This window comes from Numida meleagris, chromosome 4 (genome assembly GCF_002078875.1).
Source record: "Numida meleagris isolate 19003 breed g44 Domestic line chromosome 4, NumMel1.0, whole genome shotgun sequence".
NCBI lineage: Eukaryota > Metazoa > Chordata > Aves > Galliformes > Numididae > Numida > Numida meleagris.
Window position 1 is genome coordinate 24795646 of NC_034412.1, and position 26499 is coordinate 24822144.

General features: G+C 42.1%; 1 protein-coding gene across 1 annotated transcript in view; it reads right to left on the reverse strand.

Annotated features, from left to right (window-relative positions):
- The window catches only part of DCHS2 (dachsous cadherin-related 2), a gene marked incomplete at its 5' end in the record, with an annotated part of 94826 nt that overhangs the window by 49959 nt on the left and 18368 nt on the right, over positions 1-26499 (reverse strand). Inside the window, one exon of the mRNA XM_021393831.1 lies at positions 4302-4493. Within this exon, the coding sequence (XP_021249506.1) occupies positions 4302-4493 (192 nt within the window). The remainder of the gene's footprint in view (positions 1-4301; positions 4494-26499) is intronic.

The window sequence follows — 26499 nt, forward strand, 5'->3', positions numbered from 1 at the left end:
TCTCAAGTGTTCAAATATTTTAACTACCGTTGTGCTATTTGATGTGACAAAAACCCACATCAGCTTCTTCATCAGAATCCTGTGATTTCTTTGACCCACGGAATAAGGATGGGGCATAAGATGCTACTACCAAGGCAAAATAACTTCAAGTAAATTTTTATTTTCTTTGACAGGACCAAATTTGTTGGAAAATAGAAAGCTACCAGTACACCTTTTCATGCTGCTTCCAATAAATAAATAACCATTCTGCCTTTGACAGGAGAGGTTCTTTAGCTTATTAAGTAGAAATGGTGATGTTTAGAATAGCTGTATTTCTCCTTGTTGGCTCTGTAAAACACTTAAGAATCTGTCAAGATTTCCACTACAGCCTCCAACACTTTTGTCAGTGAATGATGCTGTTCCCAGCTCAACTGTGACATGAAGACATTCTTTTCTTTGTTAAACCTTAAAGATGGTATGTCACCATCAAGTCGCAACGCTGTCAAAATGGAGAGACTGTGCCAATTATTTTAAAAGCGCTAATTTCTTTAGAAGCTTTGCACGCGAGTGTGAAGCGCTCATCTCTACATTTAATTGCTTCAGTGTAAAAGACAAAGAAAAGTGCACAGGCAGCATGGCCTATTGAAAAACAAGAAGGATAAAGAAGAAAATATTTCTCTATGTGCAAAGACAGTGGAAAAGCCATTGTGGTTTCAATATTCTTAGAAGTTATTCAGAATAGAAATAAATACCAACTGACTAAACTGGATGAGTTTAAGTGTTTATTATGACAAAATTATGACTTTCTTTTTGTGTGGCTTTGTTATTATTTTTAAAGAAAAACATATCAGTATTAGTATGTTAGAATTATTAATTATTAATATTTTAAAATATTAAACAGTAATAAAAAAATCCTCTCACTGTTCAGGTGTGCTGTTTACTTATTTGTCCCTTGGTATGTTAAAGCTCCTATTGCACACAACAGACCTTGAAGGTATTACATGCAATTACATACCAAACACATGGTGTAGAAGGAACCCTGGCACAGTACTGCAGTCAGCATTATAAGGCAGCTTTAACAAAGTGTTCTGTGACAGCAAGGTCAGTTTTTGTACAAGACATGGAGCTCAATCTTTTCTCTGTTCTTAATTTTTCAAATATGTGCACTTTGCCTATGCAAACAAACATTCTTAATGCATTTAAGCTGGATTTTGAAAAATACTTCTTAGAAAGGAGTAAATGACAACACCCATTTGCGTAAGGCCACACATATCCTGAGTAAATGCAGAAGGTAACCACCCTAAGTATGCAGTACAGATGTGATCATAATCTCCTTGTGCCTTTCTATTTAGCGGATGCACTTGTGTATGCAATTAGATATGATTATTGATCTACTTAAAAGAACTGTACTTAAAAATCTTAGTTTATTCTAGTTTCTACAAGTGAATCTGATTTTGAAAGTTTTAAGCATACAAAAAAAATTATTTATTCAAAAAGTTTCCCAGAAAAAGATGGAAAGACTTACAACTCAGAAACCTAGAAAATACATCACTGCCTTCTTATCTTACTACTGGTCAACCACAGATGAAAATAAGCATTCTCATTTCTTTTACATGGAATGCAAGATCTTCAAGTTTTTCAGCTGCTGTGTAATCACTGTAAAAGGTCCAACACACCACTTGCAGGCTGTTTTGCTCCCTCTGACCCTGAGTACCACACTTATCCTGCAACCCACACATACTAAAGGAGCTCTTTGCAGTTGTGTCATTGTCTGCTGGCAGCTTGCAATGGGAGAGCACACAAGCAGCAGCCCAGATTAGCTGATGAGCATATGAAACACCAGAGGATAGCAGGACCCATAGGGATCCATCTGAGATTAGACAAATTCAAGCTCATACTGATGCATGCAATCCCACCGCTGTGAGGATGCAGTGGGGCATGAAGAACGGAAGAACATCCTGCCTGTCCTCTGCAGGTTTTGAAACTGCTTGCCAGACTGATGAAGAGAAATAGCAGACTGGTATATGCACTATATTAACTAGAGAGATGCTTACTGCTGGAGTTGGCATCTCTGATGGAACCTGTGCAAGTATATAGGTCATCAGGCCTTTCTCAGTTATTGTGGAATGTTGCATGGAAAAAAGCTTTCCGGTATGACAATGAATTCATGTTAAAGATTGGGACAGAAGTGTACAAAAGGAATAATGGAAGCATAAACGTGTATGTGTAACAGTTTGGAGACTCCAGAAGAAGTAGGAAAAAACACAGTGTAGAGTATCCTTCAGTCATGTTTCAAAAGCAAACAAAAAAACAAGCGTAAGTAGCTAATCATATGTAATTTGCATGTGTTCAAAAAGAAAAAGTATTAATCAGAGAATACATTTTGTCCCCTATATCACTTTTGTCCCCTATACCACACTTGAAAACACAAACACTTTAACTAGAGTTCCCATTTTTCCATATTTTCCTTTTCTAAGACTTGGCTTTCCACTGTAAATTCAATCTAAATCTCTCAAACATTTGTGAAGGTTTCCCAAGCAAAGCAACTTGATCTGAGGTTTTTTTTTTTTTTTTGTGAGAAAAGCAGTGGCATGTTAACACGATTGTAAGAATTTTTTGTAGCTGACAAGGAGTTCAAAGCTTCCCAAAACGTCTAGTGGACTCTCTGATGAGACACAAGTGCCTGACACAGCTGTTTGCAGCTGGAGCTGGCAGCACAGGTTGACTTGGAGCAGGACCAGGCAGCACTACTGTGCGGATCAGGGGACTGCAACCCTTACCACAGGAGCAGTCTCTCTGTCTGCCGCAACCTCAAAGATCCAAAAGTAGGGCTAAATGCAGATGCCACAGGATAGAGTGCTAGCACATTTCTATAAGCAATCTACATGACTTCTTTCTGTATAAACACATTTCGTGGAGGAGTATCAAAGACGTATGTGAAGTAAGTGGCTTTGGGATCAAAACAAATGCTGCTTAAACAGCTAACACTAGCACTATGACCCGCCTTGTCCCCATGCAACTCATAGCAAAGCTCCCACAAGCTCTCACAGGATGTTTATTTAACACCAGTTAAACAGAATGTGTTTCACACCTGTCTCTCCATGGGCACCCATGTACAATTTCAGTTCTCCCATTACCACTTGTAAATAGCACATAAAAGAGATGACTGACAAGCTCCAAAAGCATGTAATTGAGTAGGCACAAACAGGTGGAAGAAACCGATAGCTGTGCTGTAAGATAAGCTGAGTACCACCTGGAAAATGAAGTGTTTTCCTCCTCATTTCTACTTAACTATTATTTTCTCTCCTCTTCATCTCTCCCTCCCCTTTGTCAGCACTGACACTTCACTCTTTTATGACTCGGCTGTATGCATTTCTCCCCTGGTCAATGACTCCACTTTGAACTACGTACCTAACATGTTCAATCCATCGCCATCAGCAGCAGAATGCCAGGAGACAAAATATCCCACTGTAGCTCTGCTGTGGAGGTGGATGGTGCCAAAGCACATGCTCAGGTAACGCCAAATGTTTGGAAAGCAAGTAGTGATTTTAGGTGTTTTAAAATGGCAGTGTCAGATGACCTAATTTTTAGAAGTGTAATCAACAGGAGCTATAAAGTGCTGGGTTCCAGTAAAAAAGATCGCGTCCTGCCTGCCAAAGGTGATCAGAAATTGAATCCCTCCCCCAGTACTGAAATTCAGAAAAATTCATGGTCCCTAAATGAGTATAAATCACAGACTGATCTTAAAAAATGTAATAATCTATGGTTTCAGCGCATTGCCTGCTTTTCTACAGCCACAGCAATGATTTGACCGAAAAATGCATCCATCACTTTCATGTAAACCTATTTCCTTTTTACATGTTCAGAATAACCTTCTGGGCCGGACCAAAAGCGCATATGAGAAACTCATCAGACTTTCAGTGCTGCTGTTCAGCCCTCCCATAGACCTGATGATAAGATTAATTTTGATATTCCACTTGTATATGTTTATCATGCAGCTGCAAAACATGTGAGGCCTTGCACAAAATCAGCATTGGATCCACGAGAGAAAAATGAAGTGATGAGCTACAGCAAATTATATCATATTCTGATGTTATACATTGTATTATTGACTGCTTTATTCTCCAAGGCTTGGAAATCTATACTCATATGTATACTATCAAATGTTGCCTAGAAAGGAATTTTGAAGACAGAAATAACATCTCAGAGAAATTCCAAAATGGTCACATAAACTTCTGCTGGAAAAAGAAGGTGCTGTCCCACCAAAAAGAATTCTCTATTCCTTAGTCTGAAGAAATGGCCTGTTCTTCTTAGAAACTTACCCCATCTGTAGCTTTTACTAATAGATTGTAAGTAGTTGGATCTCCTTCTCTGTCAATGTCTTGAGAGACACAGATTTGACCAGTACGTGGATCAATCTGGAAAGCTTTGGATTTTTCATGATAATGGAATCCATCATAGAGTAAATATTCAATTTCACCGAACTTGTCAGCATCTGCATCCGTTGCCTTGACCTGCAAGGAAACAACAGGAAAAATGAAGGCAGTGAAACAATTACTCAAGCCTTCAAAGACTGGATACTTTATTTTAAAGATGCCCCTTGTGTTATGAAAGCAGATGAAGAAAATGTGGATTCAGTCAATGAATACAAGGACACTTTGAGCCATCTGTACGCATTTTACAAGACAGCAACTTCGATGCTCACTGTAATTATTGCAACAAGCACAGAGTGATTTGAATCTGTCTGTAACATACTTACTCATTTCTCAATAATTATCTCAATCACATGAACACCCTATGACTGGAAAAGGTATGCACGTTAAGCCACATCAAAAGGTCGTACCTTCAGCCTTTTTCTGCTTCATGTTTTTACCAGTCCTATGAAAACTACATTACACATGCATCAGGGAAGTGATGCAGGACGTTCTTACTGAATATACTTTCTAAGAGATTCCCCACAGCTTAATTCAGTACATGTTAAAATAGTCTGTATTTATAGCGCTTTAATTTGCCCTACTTGGTGTCTCGCTCCAATTTACAGGAGGGAGAACGGGTTCTTTTAATATATGTATACCCGACGGCGAGATTAAGACACAACGGGTCAAATGTTAGCCCGACCAGTTTATTACAAATCCTAGTAGCTTAGGGAGATGGGGAAGGGAAGGTGGGCGATAGAAAAGAGATGAAAAAGCAAGGAGTCTTTGTAGAAAGCAAGAGAGATAGTCACCACCAGGGGTCCAGCGTTGTTTGTAGTGCCGACATTGATCTTCTCAGGTGATGGGTCATCAGGGCTTGTTGTTCGGTTGCCAACCGCTTTGGTTGACCAACCTCTTTGGTCGACGACCCCTTTGGTCGATGACAACCTCCAACAGCAGTACGAACTTATTTATAAGTCCAAATTGGTCGAGTCAGCTCTCTTTGGAGTGACAGCTAGTGGTTGAGTCAGCTCTCTCTGGAGTGGCAGCTTCCGGCTTTGGGATCCCAGCAGAAAACCCATCTTCCGGGCCTTGCCAGCAGATAAGAGGGAGCAGGGAGGTGCCCACCCGCATCCTGTTTTTCACAGGATACGATGGTAGCATTCCCCAGTCTCACATACCAAGCTGGTGCTACTTGGTCACAGGCCAGATCTTCCGCCAGTAAACACTCCTGAGCACTCTCTTCCTGGGGCAAACAGCCCTGAAGGAAATGCTTTCGAATGTTCACACGGTTGATGTGGATTGCCACACGGTGACACCCACCATTTGTCTCCTTGGTAAGTAAGTTTGAGTCTTATCACCAAACATACCTCAGAAAGCAAGCTTTGAGCCAAAAGAAAAGAAAGGTTCAGACACTTGGAGATATACTTTTAGGATTTCTCCTCATTTGGCTTCGTTTTCTACTACTCCTTTCAAGAAAAATCCTGTTTTCCCCTTGCCTATCTGTGCAAGTGCAATGCCTGAAGTTCTTAGCAGAGCGTTGGAGGCCTTATTTTTACTAGGCCTGAGAGTGAAAATCGGGCAAGTTCACCAAGGAGTGCAAGAATGCCTGCCCACCCCAACCCAGAGCTGTGGCTACACCCACAGCCATGGATCAGAGATGGAAAAAGCAGAGGTCTGTGTGCTACCACGCGGCCGTCCATGCCGCTGAACATCTGGCACGGCTTTAGGCATAGCTTTGACAGAAGCCAAGTAAGACATGTTTGAAATCTAATGCCAATACTGAAAGGTTCTGTCTCACAGTGCCTGTACGTAGTTACACGTATAAATGGTGACATTTGTGTCTGCAGCTGAGTGTAGGTGAGCAACTACAGGTGTGAAGTTGAAGGTCATTGTTGGAAGCACAGCCCATGACAAGTTCAGCAACTTGGTTTCCTTTTGCTAAACTCTGCAGTCCTTAGATTTTTAGCAGTACATGCAAAAGAATAAGGAGTGATGAATTTAAATTAAAATGCTTCAGTTCAAAGCAGTGCAGATATGAAGGTCTAATGGTGATCAGCTTCAATGACATTAATCATGTATGTCCCAGGCAGCAGAATTAAACGGCATCAATTTCCACATTTATAAAAATACAACCTTTCTCTCTGTCCAAATCCTTAGAATCCATTTGATTTCCACCCACCTAATAGAATTTCTTTTTAATCACTCTGGAGATTTGCCCACAGAACCTTTGATCTGAAGAGAAACAAATTTGAAATTAGAAGCAAAAGAAAGAATTTACAGTAACAGAGTGGAAGTTGACAGGCACTGCAACTCCTGGGGCCTGGGGAGCAGTTAGCTGTTATCAGCGCAGCATCATTTAGAAGGAATCAGTGAAAATATGCAAACAAGTTCAAGTTTTTCAATACAGCTGAAGCATCCACACATCTTGGGAATAGAAGCGCACGATGGTCATGAGGCAGGGTGTAACAGCTGCTCCAGGCAGTAACTAGCTGCACCAGTACCATTCCTACAGGGCAAGTGCTCAGGAGCTGTGAGTTACAGCAGTCCACGTGAGAGGAAATGAAGGCAGCAGCAAGAATTTTCACAGTGCATTGATCAGGAGCATTGTGTTGGCAATAGCACTCACGTGATAGAGCTGAAAGGATTTATGGGCCTTGGAGATGGGGAGGCAACCAGCACACAGCTGTAACTTCAGCTCCCTGACAGTCACACTGAATATGATACTGGGAGTTGGAAGAAAAGGAAGGGGGAAAGGATGAAGCTCACAGGGCCTCTCTTATTCCTTAGCTAAATACATTTTCAATGTGCTAAATGGAAGATGTGTGTAATTAAGGAGTTCAGCTTGGGAATATGGAACTACAGGACAAAGCATTTCCCACAGAACATTTTTAAACATGGTATGGATGGCTGATGGCTGCTCTTCTCCAGTCAGTCATGCTTTCTGTAACCTACATCCTTCACTTTATTTGCACACTGTCTAGACTGCAAATTTGTCAAAGGGGGAAAAAAAGTTTCTTTTGCCATGTTGACACTACCAATAAAGAAATGAATGGCTAGAAGGCAGACATCCTCTCAAGAGGAGGGAAAGGGGGACCCAGAGAAACGTTGAAGAGAACAATAAAAAAGCTGACCAGTCAATGTGATGCTCAGACAGACCAGTGCATGAGAGGAATAAATGGTGGGAACTGGTAGACACTAAAGGGTGTAAGAGAAAGAAAGAAAAATAATCTGTTTCTTTAAATGACCAGCTAACAGACTGTGTTGGAAGTGCAGAAATGACCTTTTATTTGCCTAGGGAAAGAAGGCCTGATCTCAAAGGAAAAAATAAAGGGAAGCACTGTGTGCTTCAAGGGCATTAACCTCACCTAAATGTACACTTCAGTCCCACAGCACATGTGGAAGTCTGAATGAAGAAAAAAAGCTGGCAATGTGCTCAAATAGATTCTTCATTGTTATACTAAGGAAGGAGAGATTTTACAGCTAATAGAAAGCAAAGACTTGGCAGAACTTCAGCTGGTTCCCCTCCCTTCAGTGGGACTATGACAATTCACTGCACTGAGCAATCTGCCTCCACATTTTAAGGGCATGAAACAGCATTATCAATACAAGAGTAATTAACAAGATCGTAGAGAATTATATCTGCTCCTAAAGTCCGGATGACTTCGAGTACTATTTGATTTTGAGAGAAAAGTCACCATTTTAATTTTTCTTTTCATTTCCACTGCTTTAACACTCTCAAACATATATTTAACTGTTTCAACAGATGAACAAAAAAGGCTCCTGCAGATCAACACTTCCTGCCAGCTTGGTGTCATCTGCAAACTTACTGAGGATGCTCTCGATGCCCTCATCCAGGTCATCAACAAAGATACTGAAAAGGACAGGCCCCAGCACCAACCCCTGGAGAGCACCACTTGTGACCAGTTGCCAGCTGGATTTAACTCCATTCACCAGCACTCTCTGGGCCCAGCCCTCCAGCCAGCTCCTTACCCAGCAAAGAGTGTACCTGTCCAAGCCACGGGCTGCCAGCTTCTCCAGGAGAATATTGTGGGAGACAGTGTCAAAGGCTTTGTTGAAGTCTACGTAGACCACATCAACAGCCTTTCCCTCATCCACCAGGCGGGTCACTCAATCATAGAAGGAGATCAGGTTTGTCAAGCAGGACCTGCACTTCACAAACCAATGCTGGCTGGGCCTGATCCCCCAGTTGTCCTGCAAATGCTGCGTGATCTCCCTCAGGGCAATCTGCTCCATAACCTACCCTGGCACTGAGGTCAGGCTGACAGGCCTGTAGTTCCCCGGATCCTCCTTACAACCCTTCTTGTAGATGGGAGTCACATTGGCAAGTCTCCAGTCTTCTGGGACCTCTCCAGTTGACCAGGAACGCTGATAGATGATGGAAAGCAGCTTGGCTATCTCCTCCGCCAGCTCCCTCAGTACTCTCAGATGGATCTTGTCTGGCCCCATGGACTTATGGCAGTCCAGATGGAGTAGTAGGTCTCTGACTATTTCCTCCTGAATCGTAGGGAGTTTATTCCGCTCCCCATCCAAGACTTCCAGGTCAGAGAGTAGAGTACTCTGAGGATAATTGGTCTGACTTTTAAAGACAGATGTAAAGAAGGCATTGAGAACCTCAGCTTTTTCATTGTCCTCAGTGGCCACATTCCCAGCCGTGTCCAGTAAAGAATGGAGATTCTCCTTGGTCCTCCTCTTACTGTTAATATATTTGTAAAAGAGTTTCTTGTTCGTTCTTATCCCAGTAGCCAAGCTGAGTTCGAGCTGGGCCTTTGCCTTTCTAATTTTCTCCCTGCACATCCTAACAACCTCTTTCTACTCTCCCCGAGTTGCCTGTCCCTTCTTCCACAGGAGGTAGATTCTCTTTTTCTCCTGGAGCCTCAGGAAAAGCTCCCTGTTCATCCATGCTGGTCTCCTTCCCTGCCAGCTCATCTTGCGGCTCAGGGGGACAGCCTGTTCCTGCGCCTTCAGGACTTCCTTCTTGAGGAGCGACCAGCCTTCCTGGACCCCTTTACCCTCCAAGACCAAATCCCAAGGGACCCTCCCTTACCAGTCTCCTGAACAATACAAAGTCTGCCCTCCAAAAGTCCAAGGTAGCAGTTAGCAGTTTGGCCAAATCGCTCATGACAGCGGTCACCTCTGATAACAATTAAACGAGACTAAAAAATATTAAATCAGTTTTTCACGGTTTAAGAATTGCTCTCATGCCACATATTTTGTCATGTTTCCTCAGTCTGACTCCAGCAAACCAATATACAGCTTCCACAGCTCATAAAATGAGTCTGGAGGGGGCCCTCAATGTCAATGCTTAAGACAGGTTTTTATTTTGCATATAGAAAGTGTGTTAATGGCTTTGTGAAAAGCAAATCAGTTGCTGGTAGTTGGTTTTAAAGAAAATCAGAACGCATAGAAAAACAAACTTCACTGCTCCGAAATACTCATCAAAATGTAAGATGGATACAGACATAGGGAAACTACCAGGAATGTGAAAGGAAGTAATTCATCAATACAGCCATGCTGCCAGTGAGTAGTATTAAGAATAGTCCTGTCCTACAGATATCTGGGGGTCACCAACCAGAACTCCAACATTCTTCCAATGAAAGGACAATAGACATATTTGTAGTGATGGAGCAATGCCCAGCATCAGTCCTTTACCTGGCTAATCCTTCAGTACAACCCAAACACCACCAGAATAACAGACCACCAGTATTTTGGAAGCATCCACCATGCTACACTTCCAAAGTGTGCTTTCAGTGAAATAAGGGTGTAGAAATAAAGGTTATTTACTTGTAATTGTTCTTTTTTAGTAGTCCTTTGGATACAAACATACTTGTGAGAGTAGCACATTTGCTGCCAGAAACATCCTTCTGGAGGTGTATCATCTTCCAACACAAACAGCATTCAGTCCTCTGTCTGGTTGGCTCATCGGATGTCTTTAACGCAGTGCCCTGCCAATTTTGCCTACAACTAATGATCTTCACCTCTTAGCTATCTGAGGCAGCATGGTCACTAACACCAACACTAAGCCCAAGAGGAGTTTTAGCAAATACTTATGTCTTTTTTTTATCATCTATGTCAACATGTTCGATCACCACCCACCTCCCCAGCATAGCAGGCTTAACATACAGATACAGGAATAAAGCTTCCGATCTACTTGCTTAAGCTCTAAGGGCATGGATCTCAACTTTAGGAAGAGGAACTGTCAGCCTGTCCTCAAACAACAACTTGCAGTGGTGGTTAGAAAATTTATTTTGGGATTAGGAAGCGTAGGATCCAGTACGAAGGCCATCTGCTAAGAGGCCAAGCATCTATTGGGTCCATCTGTTTGGTCTAGGCAACCTGCCTTCCTCACTGTGCGAACACAGCCTGGATTTGTATCACTTATTTACATTGCCATATACGCTAGAAGAACAGAAGTGAAAAGACAGAATATTTCTGAGGAAGGAAAACTTGCTGTCATTGCAAGTAGCAAATATTACCAGTATTAAAACCTTATTTAACTGAAGACGACTCCTACTTTCCAATAAAAAAGCAACTCAGCCCATTCATTAATGCTACTCAGATGCCATGCTACAGTTTTAGATTTTACAGCATGTTAAAGCCTTGCTATGCACAGTTAAGAGTTTAAGTACAAATCCACGTTTATTCATTAATTTTGGCAAGCTACAGAGTTTCAAGTTTAAGAACCACTGCCAAGAAACAGCAAAGCACAGAAGTTTCCTGACTGTGGTAACTGAACAAACCAAGGAGTTATGAATAATGGCTTTAATAATCTAGAATATGTCACCAAGAAATATTTTGTACAAAGCACATTTTGATGATTTCATACTGAACCACATCTTAACTTTTGGGGGTGGGATTTGTTTTAACATTACATTTAACAAAACAGTTTAGAAAGAAGAACTTAGGGAAAAGAACTGACTATTTTGTTGTTTGGGATGTTTTTCCCATTACACTTCCATCCTATGAATGATAAATTGATAATATTAATTTTGTTGCCAACATGTATTATTACATTAATTAAAATTAATTAGAAGAATTCAATTTTTCTGCTTAAATCAATCAACATAATTACTGTACTTATAAAGCTGCCACATGATAGACTAGCTAATTGAGCCTAAATGAACAAAGTATATATCCTGAATGCAGAGCAGATGTGTGACCTTAAAGCAGAACACTGATGATAAAATGATCTTTCGACTTTGCTGGTGTCTGTAACAGAGAAATAAGAGGAGAGTGCTACAAAGGAGAGAAAGAAGAACTGCAGATGTGGATAAGCAGCCCTTTCTTCTCCTTCCCTTGGGGCACCCCGGTCTGCCTCTGGGAGCAGGCACAGTGGAAGCCAGTCATTAAAACTTGTTTTTGTTGCAACATTAGATTTCAGCTCTGAGCCTGATGCAGCTGACACCAGGGCACAAGGTGGGAAGGTGTCAGGAAAGGGCCTAAAAATTCTTTCAGCAATAGGACAGACTTAGCACAGGCTGAAATGGCATGGTTACATATGTTTCCCAAACCCTCAAACCAGTCTGAGCTGCTAATTCCTGCCCACAAACCACAGTGCTCAACTAATATTCCTGGCTAGGCTGATACAACTATTCATAGAGCCACACTGAGAACAAGATCACTAAGAAAAGAGCTTAATTTCACCACTAAAAGATATGTAAAATGAAATAAGGGTCCTTGGGATTTATTTGCATTTAGTTAAAAAGTTATTTTCCTAGTTCCATTTGCACTTGGAAGGATCAATGAGCAGCCAGGGCAGAAATATCTTAAATTGATCTTGCTGTCAGAGAAGAAGGCTTTGTTATTGCACCGTTATAGTAAATAAACACCAAGTGCGGACTGCCTAAATCACCACTTACAAATGGCTGCATTTGTTGGTAAATTTGATAGCTTAGCATAGAAGAAAGGGTAGCATGGCAGACACACAGGAGAAGCCAACCTCAGTGTACCATTTCTGACTAAAAAAAAAAAAAAAAAGAAAGTATTTCACAAGGTTATCTTGGGAATGCACTGCTTCGATGAGCCCAGAGAGGGTCTCAGAAAAGGTCTATCAAATGCCAGGTAGCCAATATTTCTATCACTCTGACTGCTTGTTTAAACAGTCTGCCAAATATTAACAAACATGCAAAGTCTTCCAAGCCCTTTCCCCTTGAGAATACCTGTTTACATGCTTATGTGCAAAATAACGCTGTTAATAACATCTTTGAGTCATCAATGAGCGCCTCAGCTTGGTGCTCAGAAGTATGGCCTGCATTGCTTTCAGCAACTCCCTGCAACACCCATGCCCTAAGCACTAAAAAGGACAATCTCTCTCCCAACAGAAGCATGTATTTTGTGTAACCTTATAAATCATAGCCAATTCAAATTTGTAAGTAAGATGATGAGGGTACTCTCAGTTCATTTCTGCTTTTATGGAAAACTGAAAACATGGCCAAATTCACAGCTTGAGTAATGTATTCATAGCACTTAAAAAATATATATTTTCATATTCTGTTCATTGTAGACATAAAAATTAGCAGGGGATCTATATATCTTCTAATAATTGGTGCAGAGATGAAGCCTGACACAAACTGTAGAGATATTTTCCCCTCCTTCCTTCTATTTTTTCACATAACACACCAGTTTTTCCCCCATCACTACAACATTCCATGTCTGTCTCCAGCTATTTTTTGCTCTATACAGCTCTCACGCAGTTTGGAGGCTTGTGGGCTAAAAAGCAGAACAAGAAGCAATTCAGAAGGATCAAAAGGTACGAAACAGGCAAAACCTTCATCTGAAGAGCATGACACCAAACAAAATACAGGATACTGTCTAACAAAAAAGAAGCCTTTCTTTTTTTTTTAATTTATTCTGAAATTAAAAACGGTGTGCAATAAATGAGCACAACTAAACCAGTACTTTCCTTAAGTTGGGTATAGGTTTTACAAATGATTCAGATGGCCAAGCTTTGAATACATGGAGGTGGTAGAGCCCCCATCTAAAAGGTTAAAGGACATCACCTACAACCCATGATGTTTAAGCAATAAGATGCAGGAGTGCCACAAAGCTGCCAGTCTCCACTTTGCACAAGCTAATCTAAAAGTAAAGCTCTTAAATACTCTCGATATCTAAAACAGAGCTTACCATAAATTACTTCCTGCTCCCAAACTACAAATCGTTATTAGTTTTATGAGAATTATGCTCAAGTGGAAACTCTGTTCAAGGAGAACTCCGTTCAATGAACAACTAGTAAAATGAAGTTAATACTCATTGTGCCAAACAAACCTTATGTATGATGAAGGAACATAATTGTGCATAACACACCCTTCCATAAGCCACTGCTCTTTAGATGACCACAGCAACATTCAGGTGGTTAACTACTCCGTCTCAGAATTATGGGGTCAGAAGTACTTCTATCCCCTTTCCAGACCAGGTGCACACTGGCCACAGGCTGGCTGGATGTCTGCATGAAATTGTGGGGTGCACCAGCCCTTCCTCTGCTATGGTCCCTCTCTGCTAATACACAACCCCAATTACGAGACAGCCACAGTGTTACCTGTATACAAGTCAGGATATGCAGCTGGATGGTGCATTACTGCAAATACATTTCATCTTTTTCATTTAAAAACACAACAGTACACGCCTTCACATGAGACCCAGGAGCTGAAATAGGTCCCATGGGAGCTGAAGAGATGCCATGGGATGAAAAAGCTATTCTGCTTGTCCATATCCACTCCACAGCTGAGAAAACCCAAATTACAGAAGTTTCCAGCCCACAATAGTACAGAGCCAGCTAACAGGGTCAAATCAAGAATGGGAAGGGAATGACCAATGTCGTAGCCACAAACCTGCTGCAGAAGTGGATCCTGTCCCATTACTATTCACCAACAAGTTTTTCCTGCATAAATGGAGAGTTTTTAAATAGCACAGCCAGCTGAGCCAAAACACACCATATAACAAAAGGAACATGGTATGTGGGAGCAGCTCACACATGTCTACAAGCACAGAATGCAGCTCGGTTTTATAGCATAACATTTCAAGAAGGTACACTGTGTACCAACAGCATATTTTAATTAATAAATGCAACAGATTTGTAAACTTCTAGGAAGGAAATGAAAAAGACTGATGGTATAAATTGGTCACATCATTTATACAGATGGAAGCAACCCTTTTTATTTTCCCCAGTCAGATAAGGAGGTCTCCCACAAACAGTACAGTGTTTGTGCAACAGCAGAAGTCAGAATTGTTTTGAAGTAGAAGATTATGAAAGCCAGATGGCTAGGTCCAATTGCTCAGCTCCAGACTTTTCTCAAGTCTTTCGCTCTCTCCTAGGAAAAGGAAATGCTCCATTTTAAGGACTGCTTCTGAACATGTTGGATGTAGCTCTTTCAGTGATCAAAACAGCTAACTAGAATGAAATTCAGGTTCAGTAATCAAAAGAGCAAGACAAGCCTGGCAAGTAGAAGCATTCTGCAGTATCCACGTATCCCAAATAAAAATTAAAAATGCAGTAACTCCAAAAAGAAGCGTATGTCCAACCTGGGGAAGCAGAATCTGCATATTCATATGTCTAGAGAGGACTGAGGCCTCCTTGGATATTCAGACAGCATGTCGCTAATACTAAGTCACTAAGTAGCACATCATGTGCTACTTTTAGATGATCCATTCTCTATTTTCTCACCACATTTTTCCTCAGATTAATGGATGAGACCATTTGCAGCATGGTATTTAAACTACAAGTCGACGGGATATTACTAAGCCAAAAGGATCCCTGTAGTTTTGTCACATCTACGTGTTAAATTTGTAGCTCTTCAGTTCACATTGCTGTGTAACATTCCCATATTTTCTAGAGAATACAAAAAAGCACATTATAATATAGAACAGCAAATTGCTGAATAATGAGATTTTGTTCTCAGTTGCTCATGGACAGTATTGGTACCTGTCCACAATGCTCATTAATCTCATCTGCTTGCATTGGAGCTTCTCACCATCCGGTGAGAAGAAGAGTCCCAAAATAGACTTTTTTTCCCAACCTTGCCATGTCTTTTTATCCCTGACACAGGTTTCATCCTTCCTGTGGGTCCACAGAGGGTGGCAGACGCCCCTCACCAGCAGCTACACAGCAGGCACGTAGCAACAGTCTTTTCACTAACCTTGTAAAACAACAAGTTTCTTACAGAGACCTGGCTCCTGTTAAATGACTCAAGTGGGAATTGCAGCAGCTAAGCTTTCACAACAGGACTATTAAGCTTCAGCCACACAAGAGACACTGGAGAGCGTGCACTGCAGAGAGAGGGAGATCCAGGCTGCAGTGTGCGCTTCTTCCACTTTTGACCGCAGGTGTCCAGCTCACTTGTAAATACCCTGATGTATTTTTTTCTCAAGATCTTGTTCCAGTGCGTGCAACTGAAGCTTGTTTTTCTCATTTGTCCTGCCTTATTATAACCTCACTTTTTTCCTGCTCCCCTCTTTCTCAAATGAAATTATAGCTGTTGAAGGGGCATTATAAAGATTCAAAGCTTCCAGTCTGGAATAGAATGACTGGCTCTCTCGTCTAGTCTCTTTGTTCTTGGACAATGGCTAGTGCCACATCCTTAGGACTAAAACGCAAAAAACCCACAGCTGATAACTACTCACTTCCCCTTATCTTCCTTCTGCTTCCCAATGAAGGATTCAACATAAATTTAAGTTAGAGTTCTGGTCTTTCCTCTTCCCCAGACTTCTCAGAATGAAGTGCCTTTTCTTGCATTGCACACAAACATCCAATCTTTCTCCAAACATGTTAAACCATTTCCAAAGATGTGCCATGTCTACAAGTTTTCTACTCAGGAAAAAATTTATTTCGTCATTTTTGAAATTATGCCTTTTCTTTTTCATGAAGTATGTTACGTTGTTCGACAACTTGTTCTTCTTTTTGTTCTTTTTTTGTTTTTTTGTTGTTCTTTTTTTTTTTTAAGAAAAATCTCCTAATATCCTCTGTAAACTACTTGTACCAACCTTGCTACATAGCAGATGATGTATAATCAAGCATGTTGGTCAGGCACCTTTGACAAAGCATGCATGTAGATACTTTTTCTCCCCAAAGGAGAAAATGAGTACTTTCAAATTGATGCTGAGACAACAGAAAGGGAGGAGACTTCAGCCGTCTCCCTGCTGGCTGAGTGCTGGGGAGGCTCCTGGGCCTCAGAAGTTATTGCACTGTCCTTGTACTACAGCTAGAGGCTATGAGTGTGGTGACCAAGAGAACCCAGACTCTTCCGACTTTTATCTTCATGGGAGCTGGCATCAGCAGACACTGCTATGGCCTATTTCCACAACAACTTTTGCTGTTTATGTTCACTTCACCGTGAGGTACGGAACTTAGTTAATTGGCAGATGTTTCAAATTTGGAAACACCCCACTTACTGAAACACTAGAAGCATCCAGCGTGCAGATTTAAAGATGGGATGCAGTAATGGAGCACAGGGCAGGACTGAGATCAACTGATGGAAAGGCCAAAGAATATGAATTGACAGTAGGGAATAATGGAAAAAGCTCATGGGGCCTAAAGCAAGCATGACACCTCGAATTCATGCAGCTCGAATTCATTCCTGCAGACAAGTGGCTTGGGGAGGAGGCATGCACAGCTGGAGGAAATCCAATGTACTAGCTCCGAAAATGTAAAATAAAAAAAATTTAAAAGTCAGTCCTAAGGGAAAAAGCATTGAATATACCCATTTACTACCAAAGCACAGAACTTTGCAGAAAAATGAAAACTAAGAATGAAAAGAGAGGAGAGCAATCCTAACAGGCAAAAAGCGGTTAGGTGAACAACAGATTTTAAAATGTGATCCTTCGTATAAGGTGCTAAAGAGATATTTCAGAAATTTATTGAATTATAAGTTATGCTGACAGTAAAGCACTTTGGTGGGAAAACACCTGCTCTACCACAGAGTAAATGGAACTTACCTGATTCATAATGCTGCCGAACAATATTCTCAAAAAGGTCAGTAAGCATGGTAGGCATTGTCAGAAAAATCACAAAATATTTCTCCACAGTTAGTCACACCAATGGAAGTGAAAAGGTTTGCCACACTGACTGCATAACTCCAGTGACAGCGTTAGTGCTCTGCAGGCACACAGACACTCATGAATCACCTGACAAGCCCAGAGCTGCTGGAGCACTGTGTGTTGTACATTATCACAGCCAGAATGGCTGCTGATGCAGCTCCAGTTAGAGCAGAAGAACCGCCTCTCAGCACTGGACTGCATTACCATTCTTCTCACTAGAAATAATGGAGAGAATGCTCTATTGCCTTATCTTAAGAGCAGCAGTGCAAATTGTGTCAACAGTGGTTCCCACCCCTCCTGTGTCCTTACAAGATCACAGCATGCATATCATACTGTATTTGGCCTGGAAAGCCATGGTTAAGTAGCTAAAATAATACTTGTTGTTTTCAGAACAAAATCTAGAATGAGAAACTACAGAAAGCAGGAAAAAAAACTTTATTCAAAATATTTTTTAATTTCTTATATAGTTTTCCATAGAAACTTAAAAAGTTATTCTAGACAACTAGAACTGTAGACTTGCCCTCCACTAAATTCTGTTTGTTTTAACTTTCTCCTCTGTAAAATTGTACCTCATTTCCATTAAATTTCATAGGCATCTTCTGTTGGCACTGCTTAAGAAGCTAGCAAAATTGGGAACTGCTTAGTCATACCCTGCAGAACTTCAAAGAATAAATTGAGCCATTCAAAAAGGCAAATTCCATTCATATTTTGCTACTGTGTGACGAACTGAAACAACTGAAGACAAATGAAGTTCTATATCAAGTCACTGACATCAGCACGATGTGTTGCTGTTGCATGTCACAGCTTTTAGGAGATGTGGAGCTTCACATCTGTAACAAACTCAAGGTCTAAAGAGTAAATTCAAGTTAGTATTTGTTTTATAAATATACACCCACACGCCAATACCTTTTATAGTATAAAATACACAGAATCTTAGAATAATAGAATCACAGAATGGCTTGAGTTGGAAAGGACCTCAAGGATCATCAAACTCCAAGCCCCTGCCACAGGCAGGGCCACCAACCTCCACATCCAATACTAGACCAGGCTGCCCAGGGCCCCATCCAGCCTGGCCTTGAACACCTCCAGGGACGGGACAAGCAAAGGACAGCAAAGGACGGATATGCTGAGACCTAGGATAGGACAAAGAAAGTGGTAGAAGTTATCCAAAGGAAAAAAAGGACTTGTGCATGACCACTCTTTCTGAGAAAAAATGTTTCCTAATATCCAATCTGAACCTCCCCTGGCACAACTTGAGGCCATCACCTCTCGCCCTGTCACTGTCACCTGGTTGCAGAGGTTACTCCCCATCTCACTACAACTTCCTTTAAGGGAGTTGTAGGGAGTGATGAGGTCTCCCAAGAGCCTCCTCTTCTCCAGACTGAGCATCCCCTGTTCCCTCAGCCATTCCCCAAAGGACTGTGCTCCGAACCCCTCACAGCTCCGTGCCATTTTCTGGACATGCTCCAGGGTCTCAATGTCCTTCTTGTAGTGAGGGGCACAGCACTCGAGGTGCAGCTGAGCTCCCAGTTCCTCCTGCTCAAGGAGATCCAGTTATTACCAAGCAAGCCCCAAGGCAATGCTTAGCAAGCCAAAAGACCCTGGCGTGCAGTATCTTGAAGCACACCTCAGGCACTCACAGAACCAAACCCACCCCGCAGCCTAAAGCCCAGCCAGCTGCATGTGGTGTGGGAGCTCTGCCTGGACTGCCGCATCGGTTCCTGTGGCTGCAGCAGCTACCGGGGGGGTGGAGTTGTTCCTTCTGGAGAGAGCAGAAGGGACGCAGGAGGCCCACAGCAGATTCTAAAGTACCAAAAATGGAGAGGCATTAACTAGTTTTGCTTTAGAAAAGAACTTTAGGTTTTTATTATCATTATTTTGTATTATTCTTTCAAATTGTTTATTGTCCAGTTTTGAAACAAATGTCCTAATGGAGCAACTGGAAGGACCTACATGATGAGTGTCATCCCTTCTTCCCATCCAAACCAAAGTCTTCTGCTTCTCCAAAGGAAAGCTGCCTCTGTACCTTCTCTGACGCTGCCTGAAGGCCACAGGGAGGTTGGGGCTGTCTGCTGAACTCCTCCTGCTCACACCAGCTGAGAGTACACCAGTCCCAGTCCTGCACTCTTCCATGGGACTTGCCTGGAGGTCACAGGTTGCTCCGTGCTGTCTGCTGGATTTCTGTTGTCCCAGCACAGCAGCTTAGAGGACACCAGTCCCAGTTCTGCCCTCTCCTTCAGGGCTTACTTGGAAGCCACAGGGAGCTTGGATCAACCTGTCCTCTGGCCTCCTCCCATTGTGCCGGCACAACAGCTTAGAGGACACCAGTCCCAGCCCGGCCCTCTTCTTCAGGACTTGCCTGGAGGCAGCAGGGAGCTCAGGGCTGTCTGCTGGACTCCTCCCATTGTCCCGGTGCAGAAGCATAGAGGACACCAGTCCCAGTTCTGCCCTCTTCTTCAGGACTTGCCTGGAGGCCTCGGGGAGCTCAGGGCCATCCACTCAACTCCTCCTGTTGTCTCAGTGCAGAAGCACAGAGGACAGTCCCAATCCTTCCCCTTTCCTCAGAGCTCGGGAAAGAAGAGGTGAGAGGTTCTGGGGAAGGATGAGGATGGGGGACAGGGCAAAAGGGGTTCTAGAGAGCAGCAGCTGGCCCAGGGGCTCTCTGGCAGGTGGTAACTCTTCAACGCCGAGATGAAAATTGACAACCCCTGCTGTGCCGCCAATGGATATAGTGACATCTCTGGGCAAGCATGATGCTATAGTGCTTGCCCAGGCCTTATGGGGGTGGATCCACCTACTTTCAAGTATGTGCTTCCCAAACACAAGTTGGTCAGTGACTGGTGTTCTGTTTGTCAAGGTCCCTATATTTATAGTGGTTGTCAAGGAGGTGGCTTGTGACATCATAAGGCCATGGTGATGTGACCCTAAGAATGTCCCATGACAACCAAAACACGGCTGTGCTGAGCAAGGGGAGGCTATGGCCTGAGAGTTGCCCTACTTGTCACCAGCAGGATTCTGCGGGGCTCCATTTTAAGGCCAGTCCTCTTTAATGTTTTTATCAATAACTCCAATAAAGATCTGTAAGTTGTATTAAGTAAATTTCTGGATGATGCTAAGCTGGGAGGAGTGTTGACTCCCTTGAGGATAGAGAGGCCTTGCACCAAGATCCAGACCAATTTGAGGCTGGTCCCCATCTGCATGAAGAAGAGCAAGTGCTGGGTTCTGCACCTGGGATGGGGCAGCCCTGCCTGTATGTACAGACTGGGGGGCGAGGGGCTGGAGAGCAGCCCTGCAAAAAGGGATCTAGGCATTCTGGTTGGTGGCAACTTGAATCTGAGCCGGCAGTGTGCCCTGGCAGCCAGAAGGGCCAACCATACCCTGGAGTGCGTCAAGTCTCAGCACTGCCAGGTGAAGGAAGTGGTTGTCCTGCTCAGCTCTGTGCTGTGCAGCCTCACCTCTAGCACTAAGTGCAGGTTTGGGTGCCTCTACATAAGAAGGACATAAAGCTATAAGAGAGTCCAAAGGAGGGCAACAAAGATGGGGAAGGGTCTGAGGGCATGGTGCATGAGGAGTGGCTGAGGTCTCTGGGTTTGCTCAGCCCAGAGCAGAGCAGGCTGAGGGGAGGCCTCATGGTGGCTGCAGCTCCTCACAGGGAGCGGAGGGCAGTGCTGAGCTCTGCTCTCTGGGGACAGTGACAGGGCCGGAGGGAACAGCATGGAGTTGTGCCAGGGGAGGGGCAGCTGGGGTTTAGGGAAAGGGTCTGCACCAGAGGGCAGTGGGCATGGAACAGGTAGCCCAGGGCAGTGGGCACTGTCCTGAGCTGCCGCAGCTCATGACAGAATTTGTGGAGCCAGGGGATGGACTCAATGCTCCCTGAAGGTCCCTTCCAACTTGGGATATTCTGCGATTCTGTGACTTTAAAACCACAAGGCAGAATAGGTAAGATCAATGTATTTTTTTTTTCACCCAATTCTAAGAAAGGAGACGACAGAAGTTTAAAAAATCTGCTATTAAATTGATATAAAATTATACTACTAGAGAGATAAAAAGACAAAACAACGTGGTAGCTTATGTGCCAAAGATGAGAAATATGACAACACTACTGTGAAATTCTATAGCATGAAGAATTCAGGATTTTAACACCACCACCACTGTAGCAAGCAAAGGCATCTGCAGTATGTGTATCAAAATCCATTTCCCAGTGTAGGCAGAATTCTCTACTACAGCACGGAATCCCAAGGGACTGATTTGAACTGACTGTGACTGCAGTCGAACACATTTTGAAACCAACCCCACTGCCACCACCAGTAGCATGCAGACAGAAGAAAAGCCCTCAATGTAATCCAGCATGCAGAAAAACTCTAAAACTGCAGTTTTCAAAAGCAGCCTTGTCATTTATTATGAAAAGAATAAATAAAAGCTTGCTTTAAATTTTGTCTTAAACTCTGCAACTGTATGCTTCACCACTTTTAATAATCTTTTCTCTTGCTGAGAATTCCACTGTTTTTTAATATGCTAGCAATAGCCTGGGGAATTTTGGAAGACCGATCATTAACTTTATAATGTTATGACCTTCAGTATTTAAAGGGAAAGAACACACACTCTCTGCCTTTAACAAGGCTCATTTGACTCAGTATAGAGAGCAACTTGTTTGACTCAGTATAGAAAGCAACATCATTCCATAGCAAAGGTACCAGTGATAAAATGTGAACAAAGCCATGTTGGCATGTATTCACCTGATACCTGTGCTTAAACCAATCACGTCAAGGTATTTCTCACAAAGGTGAAGGAAATAAATGAGTACTAGGTATTGACATCATTTTGCAGAAATCAGAAAGGCCTGCAGTAAGTGGTATTGCGCCATACCCTTACAAGCAAGACAGTTCAGGGGTGAAACAGCATTTTGCTGCAACACTTCAAAGTATGAATAGCACTAAATTCTCTTCACTGCATAGAAGAAAGGCTCATCATGTGGACTTAATCTTAGTACAAAGCTCCAGCAGCTGTCTCACATTAACATGCTTAAACACATAAACACAGCTACAATGTAGACGTAAAGTTACAAATGTTGAATTAATTTTGAGCTAGTATATAGTTGATGTAAGTCCTTTCTTCCAAGCCAGCATCAGAATGCCTTAAATCTCCGCTACTGTTTAGACCTTGGTCCTTATTTTCTTTGGCAGGGTATTACCTAAGCAAACCTATTTTCCCCCTTTTTCAGGCTTTAGTCACTCAGTAAAGTAACTATTATTATTTTGTCTGTTGGACTAACCTGTCCACAATTACACACTACCTTTATCAAACTTCAAAGGTCACACAGCAGCCGTTTTGTATGCAACCAGACAATGTCACGTGAACAACTGTTTTGGGATCCTTTCATGTAAATAAGCATAATGAGACTTCATGAATTTTGTGGGAAACCCACAAGTATTTCCTTAGCATACATTTGGTTCCCACAAAAGCCCCAAACTCATCATACTAACAAAAGGACAACCTCTCTCCCCTCAACAGGAGAAGTTCCTTAAATTCTTTGTTGTTTTTCCAATCGTGTTGTATTACCATTGTAAATGCTTTTGAGAAGGATCTCCTTTGGAGCATACCATATTAAACTCCCCATTTCTTCAACTCCTCTACCTATGTCCCACCTGTAATACAATCCCCCTTGTTCCCAAGGGGGCCAAATAAGCTCTTATTATATAAGCTTGACAAGCACTGCCTCTAAGCAGAACTGCCAAGAAGCAGGATTTCTGTTGTCTGGGAACTCTGTTGCCATAAACGCCAGGGTTACTGGGTTTGTGCCGAGATGGTTTCAGAGCTCTTTTCAGAGAATCATAAAACATCCCTGCTTCCTCTCCACAAAGCCACTGGGAAAAGTTGAATGCAATGGCTTATGTACTGCTAACATACCTCCCTGCTATCAAATATAAGAGCATTATTTCCTACTTAACCACAACATTAATATGGTTCTTGCTTGCATACCAGAAAACCAGATGAACCCTAGCAATGGTAAGATGGTGCTGGTGGAAAAAGGAGATTTGTTAAAAAAACCATATTTTTAGGATCACCCATATCAACTGTGACCTCCTCACACAATATAAGTCTACCAGTTCTGCCATCCACCTAAATTTATCACTCCTCCCAAATACTCAAAAGGGCAGAGGTACTCAGAGGGTGCCATTCCCATCACAGTTGGACTTAATCACAAAGCTTTTACACCTTTATGCCTCACCACTTCAGCTGTAACTGGGCACATAGCGGAACACAGCATGCTTGCTAGTCCCAGAAAGGCTCCAACCAGATCCAAGCACAGCAAGGTAGCTGCTCAGCAGCCACACTCAAGCAAACCTCCATAAAATAATAGGTCAAAGTGAAGGTTCCCAGCTTTATGTTCAGACCTTTTCATTGGAGTGAGGTTCAGCTACGAGAGAAATTGCTTTTCTAAAATGACAGAACCATCAGTAACATGGTTCCGTTACTGATGTGACGGTTTAAATGCCATTTCCCATGACAGGCACAAAAATAAGATCTTTTCCAGAAGGGATGAGGACAACAAACTTCAGTTTTATCAAAAAACAGAAAGCAAAACCTATTTTCTTAAACTACTCTGCTAACAATAGCTGAAATTAAATCTCCCCTATACCCCACTTTTAACAATTTGGTCAGTGCTATCAAAAGGAGAGAGAAGCTATCCATGTTCCCTTATTTTGCTATACAGGACTGCATCTTAACAACATGCTGATTTCCACAAGCCAGGTATACATATATCTAGTAAGTATAAACCTCAAAAGGATGTGTTCTGATGATAGTATTTTTTTACAGTCTCAATATTCAACAGACTTAGGAAAAGTGCTTTTCTTACATCAACAAATAAAAATAGTACACTGACAAGTTTCATAAATTAGACTTAATGTGCTCCTTCTCCAGTTATTAACATTACACCATCGTGTCTCATCTTACAATTTGGTAGCGTCTTTCTCTATGTCATCTAGTAGCACCAGCCCAAGGACCTGAATAAGGAGGTTGCACCAGAGCTGTCAAGTTCCACCAAGCAGGTCAGCTACACTGGCCCCAGAGTTTGCCAGCACTGGCTGTTTTGTCCCAGAAGACAATGCACACACAACTCCTTCTGCACTGTAACTGCATCTGCCACGCTTCCGGTGCCAGCATGGAAAAAATATTGTTTATGGTTTGTTTCAAGTCCTGCCCAGTGGAATTTTCTTTCCTCCAAGAAATCCACATTTGTTTGTGTCACATAGCCTCAACAACAAAGTTGCATGTGAAAACACATTTTCACATCCATCCAATCTCTACAGAGTTGGAGATGAGTATAAGCAACCACATAAACACGTCATCATGCAGCTACAGAGAATAATATCCAGCCAAGAGGAGACAGTGAGCTCTAGGGTTGTTTTTACGTGATTGGTTGTTTTCCTTTGTTTGCTTTGTTATTGTGGGTGTACAGTTGTGTTGTTTTGGTCGATTGGTAGGTTGGTTTCCCACACATACACCTTCTTTTTTGCCCCCTCCAAGCAGTCAAGATTCTTGTTTTCTAAGGACAAGGAAAACAAGCCTCATGGAAGCATGTGAGTCTTCTCAAGAGAAACTAAGAAGCAGCTGTTAAATTTCACATTCTCCTTTGAGCTCTGATTTCACAGTGAAGAGTCAGTATCCTGTTTTCCAAAGAAAGTGGGTGACTGGTTTCTTTTTCACAATAGGACCTGACCTGCTGGTTGTGGAGCTCCTCAGATGAAGGCAGTCAGACACACTACAGCTGCTGTGCTCCGGAAGAAAGCAAATTTCATTCCATAATACAATACTGCCCATGGTCATTGTAAAGATATAAAATGTGTGGCTTTAAATTTGTTCTAGGATGGCTGTTGAGGAACTATATCTATTAGATACATAGGCAGTCTACACAGCTGGGGCAGAATCTTTATGCAATAAAAACACCTAGAAGTTTGACAGTTACTGTGAACTACAATAATCTCACAAGGTTTTTCTATTCCTGCTGAAACACTGCTGTCACAGTATTTGGGCTTTGATTCTCATGTTAAATGTTCTTGAACTCAGATGGTGTAGTGGAAATGCTAAGTCACGGCCTGAACTAGTAACTGAGCACCTGGTGGGAAGGCAGAGCCAACCCAGGGGAGCTCGGGCACATGCAATGCATCTGAGTTGACCAGAAGGGGTGGAGCCAGGGTCCACCTGAGGCCTTCTGGAGGTAAGCAGTTCTTTTCCTTCATTTCTGCAGCTGCTGCATTTGGGCTTGTTCTCATTTACTGCAGTCAAAGACTTTGCCACCCTGCTATTATCGTGGTACTTTCCATGATATTATAGCATTACAGATGGTAAAATCCAGCTGCATTTCATGTACACGTGTATCTGAAGACAGGCTGCAACAAATCTGAGAATTCATTCGAAGTAACTCTCTTCACAACATCGTGGGAATGTAGAGAAAAATTTGCAATAGCAAAAATGGTAAAGCAGAAAACCTTACAAAGGTTGCTTAAAACTATGAAGATTTATATGGTAATATTAATGAAAATAGTGCAGTCAAGGTCCAGAAATCAATGGAAATCTAAGTATCAAACCCAGGCACATTAAGTTTGGCTTTTCTTCATAGCTAGTACTGCTACAGTCAATGGGACTGTGTAAATTGCTGTGCAAGTTCTGTATCCAAATCCAGACCTAAATAAAGAGGAATAGTAGTATTGTAACAGACAACAAAGAACCAATCATGATAAAATTAAAAAAAAAATGAATAAGAGGAACAAATGGCTGATAAATCATCCTCAGGTGCCTGTTTTTACACCTTTTACTAGTTGAAAGTTCCAACTTGAGTGGACAAGGAATTTAGAGTTAAGACTACTAAGACAAAACTAAACTGAAAGTAGACAATCATCATGGCCAGGACAACAGAAGAAAATTTACATTTTGATATAATATTGCAACATTGACAGAATAAGAAAAGTAGAATAGTTAATGTAATAAGCTTTGATATCTTGAGAAGTTTGCCAACAAAAGATAGCAGGAATAAAACAGACTGACTGCCAGG